This window comes from Bactrocera dorsalis, chromosome 5, assembly GCF_023373825.1.
Source record: "Bactrocera dorsalis isolate Fly_Bdor chromosome 5, ASM2337382v1, whole genome shotgun sequence".
Classification (NCBI taxonomy): domain Eukaryota; kingdom Metazoa; phylum Arthropoda; class Insecta; order Diptera; family Tephritidae; genus Bactrocera; species Bactrocera dorsalis.
This window is the reverse complement of record NC_064307.1, coordinates 24,656,572-24,667,673: the sequence shown is the minus strand read 5'-3', so window position 1 is coordinate 24,667,673 and position 11,102 is coordinate 24,656,572. Positions and strand designations below refer to the sequence as shown.

The 11,102-nt window shown below is 34.9% G+C and overlaps 1 protein-coding gene across 2 annotated transcripts in view; it reads right to left on the bottom strand.

Annotated features, from left to right (window-relative positions):
* LOC105224893 (bumetanide-sensitive sodium-(potassium)-chloride cotransporter) overlaps positions 1-11,102 on the bottom strand; it is a 35,067-nt gene that overhangs the window by 3,103 nt on the left and 20,862 nt on the right. Inside the window, exons 3-17 of one of the 2 annotated variants that reach the window (XM_049458249.1) lie at positions 9,264-9,449; positions 9,079-9,193; positions 7,112-7,367; positions 5,828-6,081; positions 5,643-5,757; positions 5,444-5,583; positions 4,461-4,626; positions 4,143-4,285; positions 3,963-4,072; positions 3,738-3,873; positions 3,417-3,659; positions 3,116-3,355; positions 2,401-2,511; positions 2,105-2,324; positions 198-245 (exon numbers count right to left, since the gene is read on the bottom strand). In XM_049458249.1, the coding sequence (XP_049314206.1) occupies positions 198-245; positions 2,105-2,324; positions 2,401-2,511; positions 3,116-3,355; positions 3,417-3,659; positions 3,738-3,873; positions 3,963-4,072; positions 4,143-4,285; positions 4,461-4,626; positions 5,444-5,583; positions 5,643-5,757; positions 5,828-6,081; positions 7,112-7,367; positions 9,079-9,193; positions 9,264-9,449 (2,483 nt within the window). The remainder of the gene's footprint in view (positions 1-197; positions 246-2,104; positions 2,325-2,400; positions 2,512-3,115; positions 3,356-3,416; positions 3,660-3,737; positions 3,874-3,962; positions 4,073-4,142; positions 4,286-4,460; positions 4,627-5,443; positions 5,584-5,642; positions 5,758-5,827; positions 6,082-7,111; positions 7,368-9,078; positions 9,194-9,263; positions 9,450-11,102) is intronic. The other variant, XM_049458250.1, reaches the window with a different exon arrangement.

The window sequence follows — 11,102 nt, the reverse complement described above, 5'->3', positions numbered from 1 at the left end:
ATTTAATCGTAATTTCATGCTTCATATTCTAGGTTATTGTTTAAGGTAAAAAATCCCTATTAAGTTGTTCCAATTATCACTATTAACGAATGCCGACTTAAGCTACTTAAACATACAGTCACAAATACATTATATAGTAGTGTCTAAAATAAGCAATATTTACAGTTATAAGTCATAAAATTTAACATGCCACTTACTTTTTAATTGTTTCAAGCCATTCTCTGTTCTAGGCGAGTCTCCAGCATCTACAATTGAGCCGCCAAATGCAGTGCATTCACAAGTAGTGGTATGTACAGAGGTATGTGGGACAAGTGCAGCAGGTGATAACGGATTTTGAGGGTATATTGGTGTGTATATACATCGAGACAATAAGGGTGAGGTTCAAAGAGATTAATAACAAAAGTGCAATCATGCAAAAAATATAGAAATATAAAATGAAATAAATGATTAATTAGAACCTAAACTTGAATGAGGAAATTATTAAAAAATAACAATAATAATAACATGCTAGTATAAATATTTTGTAAATTATTTGTGAATATATTTAGTTTTGCTAAAAACTGATGTGATAAAAAAATGCTAAAAATAGAAGATATGGCAATTTTTATTAAAAAATAAATAAATAAAAATAATAAATAAAAAAATAAAATAATTATTATGTCAAAATATTAAAAAAAATAATTTTAATAGATGGACGCCGTGTGGGCCTTCTAAACAGATTTGAAAGCACTTGAAAATTTCGTAAATTTAAATATAATTTAATTAATAAAAAATTAATAATAATTTAAAAATATTTTAAGAAATAAATAGTCTAAAAATAAAATTAAAAATTATTTTTGTCTTGCTTTTTAATGTTTTTAGAAAAAAAAAAATCTTCAGACATTAATGGCAGATCTTGTCTTTGCGTCACTCTATTGTCAAGTGCATGCTCAAGTCCCAGAAAACTTATCTGAAGGAATTAAAAACTAGAAACAACGTTAACTTCTGCTGCATCGAAGCCATAATACCCTTCACGCTGCATTTTTATTTATTTTTATATCATAAAAAGGCTTTTATCTTAATTTTTCCAGTCAGTTTGTAGGCATATATATGATATAGTAGTCCGATCTGGGCAATATATTCTGAAAATATAGCGTTGCTTTAGACAATAATCTGTGCCAAATTTCGTAAAGATATCCTGGCACATAAACATTTTTTTTATATAAGGACTTGATTTTGATCGTTCACTTTGTATCACACCTATACGCTATAGTTGTTCGATCTGAAAAATTCCTTCAGAGATTTTAGAGTTGCCTTAGACAATAATCTGTGTTAAATTTCATGAAGATACCTCGTTAAATAAAAAAGTTGTTCAAATAAGAACTTAATTCGGAGCGGTCATTTTGTATGCCAGCTATATGCTATAGTCGTCCGATGTCGGCGATTTCGTCAAAAATTTACCCACTTGAGGAGAAAATAACGTGTGCAAAATTTCAGCACAATATCTTTTTTTCTATGTAAAATTACTTATCTCCGAATATTAGTTTTAATTCTGAATTTAGAAAATTTAGGTGAGTTTGAATTGTTGCTTTAAATTCATTTTGTTTTTTTAGTGAGCTTTCATTTGCCGCACGCTTAGAAGCTATTTCAGGTTACTAATACTAAAAAAAAATATATAAGAAATATAAAACCAACCCCTCCCTAATATAACTATTTTTACTTTACTCATTATACTAAATTTAAGCGAGTGTTCTTTTGCATGTCACTTACAAGCCTAATATCCATTTTCACTGAAACTATTTTTAATTTTTATTTATTATTTTTTTCTAATAAAATCCAACTATTAAAAGCGACCCCGCTTAATGTATTTTCTATTTACATCAACAGACAGTAACTAATATTTGTCTTTGCGCCCTCATCAGTCGTTAAACTATAAACTAGCAAGCTTAAATATTGTCGTAGTGGCATTCTTATCACAATAAATACTCGCGCATGCAAATTTACATTCGCAATAAAATATTTATATAACAAATATGTGCGGCGTAGATAACTATACACGTGATAATAATGAGTATTTGCTAATGAGTCAGTGACTTAGCTATAGAGCTATATGGCCATAAGTTACCTTGTGAAACATTGCGACTTAGCGAGTCCATGCTGCCGCTTAGACCATTCTGCACACTTCTATCGGCGGACATCAAATCGGCCGAGCTCTCATTCGGCTGCAGCGTGCGTGGTATATCGTGCACATTTTTGGCGGCGCTGCTTTCGTCACCCAAAATCTGCGAACAGTCAAGGCCATTCGGTAAACGTAAAATCGCAACGGATAAATACATGTCCAAAGCCTGAAAAATATATAACGGAGAAAGTTAAAAACTTTTAAAATTAAAAAAAATATGAATGTTTAGATTTTTTACTCGCCTTGTGCATTATATTGAAATACTGATCCAAGTCCTTCTTATCGCATGTCTGCCAATCGTTTTTATAGCCCATAAGCAGAATATTCGGCTTTAGTTTACCGATACCGGAGGCCTTTGGATATACAAATTAATGGGATTCAAAATCGGAGAAATATTAGGGGATTAGGTCAGTCTAAGGATAACAAAAAATCAATTTTTTTTGGGTCCTAAAATCATTATTCAATTGGTAGAAAACCGAAAAGCTAGTTTTTTGCTTGTACAATCCATGGTAGGGTCGAAGCTTTTGGCTTAGTTAGGTTAGGTTTGATGGGTGACCCTCAATTCTTTGTTCGAACTTAAAAGTTGAAAAAGTGATTAGACATTTTTAGGCATAGTTAACACTAGCACACAAATTTTTAACTCGATTTTTTCGAAACTGCATTTTTCAATGACCTTGTTTTCCGATGGCAGTACTCGGAGACTAACGCAAAAATCCACCAAAAACATAAAACTGTACTTCCAAGTCTTATGTAGATTAAGACGTAGTCTCTTATTTGATTTCAGACACCACGAGCTCCTACAAACACCTTCGTCCCAAATTGTCTCAGCTTGGAAGAAAGAAATTCGTTTCCTTTCCCATACTCCCAGACTAAATTGCCAAAGTTAACCCTCTTTTGAGGGCTCTAGACTGACACAACCTCCAAAACTGAGAACTTTCAAGCATTTTTGGCACTCACCTGCATTAAAGCACGCGCACCTGCCTCCAAATCTTCGCCATCCACGAGTGAATAGAAGCCCTTGATATGATGTTTACGGAACCATGTTGTGGCGCGGTCTTGTAAGTAATTTCTATAACGCTGAGAGCTCGTACCACGCAGCACATGTCCACAAACGAGTAGCGACAGATTCTTCGTCAACATATAAGCGAAGTCCACAAGTACGGGTCGTGTATTCGGCAAACCCGACAGCACTAAGATCTAGTGGTTTATAAAAAGTTAGCATTAATCATCCAACTACATAACTGTAACTTTATTTTACCTGTGGTCTGTAGTTCTTCACATGTTCCTCAACATTATTGAGCTGCTGCACTGACATCAGCGCATTCTTATAGGTCTGCGCTTGTGTTGTGGAGCCCCAATTAACATCGGGTTTGCGATACGCGACGATTAAGTATAGCGCCAATACAGCGGCGAAAGTGATGAGTGCCGTTACCCATGAGATAAGGAACATAACGGCCACACAGAGTATTGAACCTATTAAACTGAGCCACATATTGTAGTACTGAAGGGAGAAAGAGTCGAAAAGAGTATAGCATTAATTTGGAGTTTTAATATTTGGAGAAAATATGTATGTGAGTACCTTAAAAGTTGGACGCCAGCCAACCGGTTTAGCTAAGCTGGCGTGAAAAGTGCTGAAATTGATGAGCGTATAGGCGCCAAGGAAGAAGTTCGAAATGAGCGGCGCGATCAAGTTGAGTTCGCCGATTAAAATGAAACTGTACGGTGAGAAACGAACCAGAGAATCATATAAATATTTTAAAAATATTATTATAATAAACATTAATAAAACGAAAATAAGACTTACGCAACAGCTATGATAAATGTCAGCACATAGCCACGGAAGGGTTCATTGTTTTTGCCATATCCTTTGGCGAACCACGCGATTTTCGGATAGAGCTCATCTTTGCACAGCGCCTACATAGAATGACATAACTCAAATTAAACTATTGGCATATGAGAATTATATAAGATGTTCACAGTTTACCTGGAATACTTTTGGGGCTGAGACCAAACTGGCCAAGGCGGATGAAATGGCTGCCGCAAAACAGCCGGCATAGATAAGTGGTCCAAAGCCGGAAACAAGTTCAATAACTTGAAATGAGTTCTGTAAACCGTAATTGCATTCACCTGGAATTAATGCAATAGTAAAAAATATTAAAAAAGTATTGAAAATATTAAAAAAATATTGAACATAATGAAAAAGTATTGAAAATATTAAAAAAATATTGAACATATTGAAACAGGTTTGAAAATATTCGAATATAAAAAATTTTAAATTTCCCTAATTTAATTTTGCACTAACCTGGTGTGCAGTTCAAAAACGCAAACGAGCCATTTGCCATGTCACCCAAATATCCGGTGGCATCTCTTGCCACTGTGGCAGCACAAACGAGTACCATTAAGAGATAAGTTGCGGTTGAAATTAAAATGGCCAAGAGAGTTCCCTTTGGTATTGATTTTTGTGGGTCCTAAATAAAAATAAATAAAAAAAAATTAAAATAAAAAAATAAAATACAAAATTAAATTAAAAAATAAGTAAAATAAAATAAAAATAATATTACAATAACAACAACAACAATAATATAAATTATCAATATTAAAAAAATGTTGTCGAACTTGAATTTTGGATTTTAAGCTAGTTCATTATGAAAATATTCCGACGGTGATCCAAGTAGAGGTTCTTTTGGGACGAAGAGCAATCTGAAGAGATTCAAGAAATGCCATGTCATCCAGAAAAAAAAATTGGAATTATCGGTTCTTAAAAAATGTTGCCGATGAGAACTTAATCGTCAAAGTGGTTTAATAAAAATTAAGTTTGCTTATAATTTTATTAAAAATATGGCAACGTTAAAAATATATATTAGACATAAATCTTAATTAAACATGTATCTTTTGATGTCGGTAATGCCATTTTCATTTATTTTAACAATTAGTATATGTACAATATATAAAAATGTAAACAGGTGGCAGCTCATATCGAAGCTTTATCTGACTCCTTAAACCTCTTTAGTTTTACATATACTCATTTCGTCATAACTCGCTTATATTATAAATTGAATTTAATTTTTAAAACATGTGGCAACCCTTTAAAACAATTTTCAACTATAAAGCGACTTAAACTTATTAAATTTCTATTTTTTTTAGCTATATATGTATGTATGTACATATATATTTTTTTGATTATAAATTTTCAAAATATGGCAACTCACTAATTCATTTCTTCAAAAACCATCCTATTATTAACGTACTAACTACTCATAAAGAATTAAACAAAGATAAACTTACCTTTAAATCACCAGATATATTAGCACCAGCCAAGATGCCCGTAGCTGCCGGGAAGAAAATAGCAATGACAGAGAAGAAATCATGTTGCACGCCATCTTCCTTTCGATAATCGGGAAGAAGATTTTCTTTGAAGATTGTAACTAAACGACAAAAACAATGAAGAATAATTCTTACAAAAATAACAAAACTTTACACTCACAGTTATAGCCAACAAAACCCTCAGCCTTTTCAACGTCACTCTTAGGGCCAATCAACGAACCGATTAGGAAATCGCCTATAGCTACCAACAATATGACCAGTAAACCAAGTTGTGCCTGAAGTAATTTAAAAATACAAAATATCATTACGGTATAAGCTTAGAATAATATTGTCAACAATTCTCACCTTTGCCTCCCATTCCATACCAACGACAACAATAACAAGTAGTATGGTTATGGTTATGCAACCAATGATGCGCACATCTTGAATACCGCCATCAACAATGCTGAGACCAAAACTGCGCAACAGATCTAACATAGATTCACAGAAGCCCACCACGTACATGGCACAGGCCACGGCATTCGCCAGCGAAAAGATAAGACCAATGGAACCGCCAAATTCCGGACCCAGTGAACGGGATATCATATAATATGTCCCACCTGAGAATAATTGGAGGAATTAATATATACTTACTTAATACATACATACATATGTACGTTATAATATACATAATTTTGTTTACTAATTTTTTAACATCTGGCAATTCTTATAAAAATATTTGTTAATGTAATCTTTCTTAAACCTACTTAACTTGATGCCAATAATGTACTATTGAATTTATGTTATCAAACAATAAAATAATTAATAGCAAACAGGTGGCAACGCAAAAATATTTTTCCTTCAAATATCGTTGTTTTTGTACTCATATTGTAATAATTCGTTTATCTTTTAATTTTTGTAGAATTAAATTTTTTAAACAGGTGGCAACACTACCAAAATATTATTAATTTTAAACCGGCTTAACTTATTGGCGATAAGTCGTAATTTTTTGGGATATACATATGTTATTTTTATTTAAAATTTTTCAAATGTGGCAACCCTTTAACATGGTTTTTAAAAAATATTTAAAACAGGTCAATATTTTTTTACTTACAACAGGCAGCTGTATGACATCTCTTAGATACCGCATTTTATTATGATACAACCTAGTTTACTAATTTTTTTTTAACATTTGGCAATTTTATAAAATATATTTTTTAGAAAATTTTTTCTTAAACCTATTTAGCTTGATACCAATAATGTACTATTGAACTTATTTTTATCAAATAATAAAAAAGATAATAGGAATCAGGTGGCAACGCAAAAATAATTGTCCTTCAAATCTCCTTGTTGTTATACTCATATTATAATAATTCGTTTATTTTTTAATTTTTGTAGAATTAAATTTTTTAAACAGGTGGCAACACTTTCAAAATATTATTTTAAAATATCAATTAGAAATTGTAAGTCATCTTAACTTCGTCAATCAGTAGTAATTTTTCGGCTATATTTTATTTAAAAGTAAAAATTTCCAAATGTGGCAACCCTATAACCTTTTTTTTATAAATCATATATTCAATAGAAAAAAATAATTTTTCCCTTCAGACACCCTAACACATATTTCAAGTATCTCCATAAACTCTCACTTACCCCCTTTGATAACCCCATTTGTACTAATCGCCGACATTGATAACGACGTTACACAGGTAACCACTGTGGTCGTCAAAATTAAAATGAAGCCCTCTATTACACCAGCTTGGCCCACGACCCAGCTGAGGCGCAAAAAGAGCATAACACCCCAAATGTTGAGTAGACAACGGACTAAAACGCCCTTTATCCAACCGAATTTAAGCGCACCATTCATATTGCCCGCTTCCGGATCCTGATTGCGATTTAAGCTGGCACTCTGTGAGATGAAATATGCATTAATTAACTAAATTTTAGAAATAATTTAATGTTTGAATTAATAATAGAAATATGTTTACTTAAAATGTTTTATCATTCTTTATATAGTGGGAAGTAAATATATAGGGCGTGTTTAGACGCGTGAAGAAAAACCGATAATTTCGACTGCACGGAAGCTATAATACCCTTCACAAATAAAAAAGTTGACCAATCAATCAGCAGTCTGAGCAAGACTAATTCGCGTATATACAGACAACCCGCCACGCCGATCATTTATATTTTTATATTTCATAGGGTTAAGGTAGCAGTAGATCTGCTGCTCCAGCCAGCCTCCTTCAAAAAAGTGACCATTCACTTATGTAGAAGAGCGGCGATACTATCCTGGAACTCATTTACAGTGCATTCAGGGTTAGTCGAAGAGTGCTTAAACTCGCTATCAGAAGCATTGAGTGTATTTGTGATAAGACTGGTATGGATGCCGGGCCAAAGCTGAATCGCAGGAAATCGCCGATGAGCTAGCAAGGAACGGCATCTTAGAACCGCTATGGATAGAATAAGAGCGGGTCAGTGTTCCTGTATCCTCTTCTGATCTAGATAGCTTGCCTTCGCGGAAGCTGGCCAGCGCTGGGCCACCATCGGTACATGCACTGTCGCAAAAGCCTTTTGGCCCAAGATCGATTTCAGGAGATCTAGTGATCTCTTTGCCCTCAGTAAGGCTAGCCTCTCCCTAGTTGTGGGGCTTTTAACAGGCCATTGCCCTATTGGCGTCCATGCTGTAAGGTTGGAAATTTTAGCAGATGCCATTTGCAGAAGCTGTATGGAAGAAGATGAGGTGGAAACAACTCAACACTTCCTTCTTGACTGTCCCGCGTTTGGAAGACTTAAGAACTTGGGAGTGCATACCTTCAGACATCCCACCGAACTGGTGGGAGTGTAAATTAAACGCGTGTGCAAATTTGTATTGACTACTAGAAGTTTTGCTAAAATGCAGGGTTCTTCTTTTCTATGGCTTCACAAAGGACTACCTATCCTATAGCGATCCACGTGCGATCTTCGATCAGGCATCTAACCTAACCAAACATAGGATCCCGGCGTTTCCTTCTGGATGTTACAAAGTTCGTAGCAAACCCCAATATACCCTGTTCAGGGTACAAAAAGCTCTATAACTCTAAAAAACACCCTTTACATATGCAAACAGCTACTGATCACATTAGAGCTTTTGATTTGTCTTAGCATTTGAAAAGCATTCGCCCAAAGGCCAAAATGGCGCATTGAAATTCACTAAATGACGCATCAATTAAAAATTGGTCTTAATTAAATTATGAGTGGCTTTTGTGCTGGGCGTAATTGCCCCAGTTCATATTCAATCGCACGGCATCGGCAACGGAATGTAAATGCACATAGTATATTTCTGCCACATATATATGCATAACTGTATATACGAAGATATGTCCAGGGAGTCTTATTTGTCATATAATTGAATTACAGGGGTTACAGTGAGAAATGCAACAATTTTGAACCCACTAAACCAATTAGAAATAGTAAAAGAGCAGCAACAACAATAAGAATATAAGAAGACTATCGAGCGTTTCAAAAGATGCACACAATTATAGAGGAATTCAATTAGGTGCTTATGTAAGTTATAAAGTATGCTAGCGCATCACTAAACTGTGGATATTTTAGTGCGAATTATTTCGAATTCGAAAATTTACCTTTCCGGTAAGCGTTGCGTTGTGCAATTCATCAAGTGTGGGCCGATAGGCGGCTTGTATGGACATGATGTTCCGGTAGTTATCCAAACGAGGCAAAGCTTCGCGTGTGAAGTGTCTGCAAGAAAATGCAAATATTATATATACTTCTATCAAATATAGATTCAATTATATAGATTTAAACTCACCGAAAACTTTTGCCATACTTCGTGTCATATTCATTGTCCAATAACTCACGATCCTCCTTGCTGCCACTGGAGTCGTCAGAGTCGTCTTCATTTGGTGGCGCGACTTGAAATCGCGTTGTTTGCGATTGTGAATCCTTGAATCTCGAGGGCTTGTCTTTATCACGAAAACTGCTTTTGATAGACTGCCTATTTTGGGGAAAATAATTAGACTTTGGGTGAAAATCAAGATATTTATTATATTATATTTATTACTGATATATAATATATTATATATTTTTTAAAGTTTATAAGTATTATTCAGTTAGGATTTGTACTAGTTTCAGCTTAGTATGACTGTTCTTTGAATAATATTATTCAAATACCCCGATGACGTCAAATAACTAGGGATTATCCTTCGTTCTGGTACTCGGCCAAAAACTTTAGAAAAACAACTCGGGTCCGTGGGTCTTTTGTAGCCACTTTAAATTGCTTTTACGTTTTTCTGTTATACACCTACCGTGCCTCACTGCCTTGCAAAACCTTAAAAAACTTGAAAGGTTGACTAATCACAGCTTTTTCGATTCTTTATGTAAAATGACGATTCATATTTTCGTTAAAATTTTTTAAGAAATGATAAGTATGGCCCCATATAACCAAACAAACAATGAAATAATCATCAGGGTAATCTATAATGAGATTTTTAGTTCCAAGTTCGTTAAAAATTCTTGGTGTAAGCTTAACCTCGTGACTTGGCATTAAGATGAGTGCCAAACCTCTGCGACATATAGGGAAATTTCGTAAACTCACTTGATTCTCTTCGTCAATTCGTTGCTATAGAATGCTATGCAAACTGGAGGATAAGGTCTGTAAGATACAAGGATCATACGTTTTTCATGTTTTTACTGTATCTACTTAGTATACTCCCCAAATATTGTTAAGAAATGTTAAGGAATGGAGACCACATTTAAAAACGGGTCCATTGCGGCTATGTAGATTACACTCTCGTGAAAATATAAGTTAGGCTAGGTTAATTTGGTAGGCCAATAAGCCACGCATAGAACAGTTTTGGTCCTTAGCGATACCAGATGGAGTTCAGTTTCTAAGTCCAAGAGGAGTAGGCATCATTTAGGATGCCTGTGCTTGACGCGAATCTTAACAGACTCTGTGGCCTCACTATCAATACCTCCTCCACTGTATTATGCCGTGGAAACCCAGATACTTAAAGCATAATCTTGTCAATGGGGACAAGTGTACAAGAGATGCTCCATTGTTTCCCTGGTGCCCTACTCTAGACATTTCCTACAGTCTCTTCTATGCAGTGCCAATAAGAATTTTGTGTACTTTCGATCCACCGTTTTTTGTACATGACTTTCGCAGTTTTGCATCCAGGTAGCTCTTTCCATGGGGTTTTGATTTTCTTTTCCATGCTTCTGTCGTCGTATAGACGTATAGACGTTTTCGGATATTAGCCGTACACCATTCTTGGCTATCTCGTACACTCTTTTATTTCCTTCGATGCCTTTATGACCTGGCACCCAGTAGAAGTGAAATTGCTTACTTCTGGTAACAGTTTCCACGGCTGCTCTGCTTCCCAAGACACTTCTGGCCGATATGCTGCTTGACTGTATTTTTCTATGTTTACTTTGAACCTTCTTTCTCAGTTGAAAAGTGGGGTCATATAGTCGGTGTTTGCCCAACCGCCGTTACCCACGGATTTATGCCCGAAGGTTTTATGTATAAAGTCTCCTGCAGCCGATAGTCGCCCCCCGAAGAGGTCTCTAGGTGGCAGACTCAGTACCAGTTCAAGAGCCGCCGTTGGAGTTGTTCTTAAAACTCCCGTTATGCACAGCGTAGCGAGGC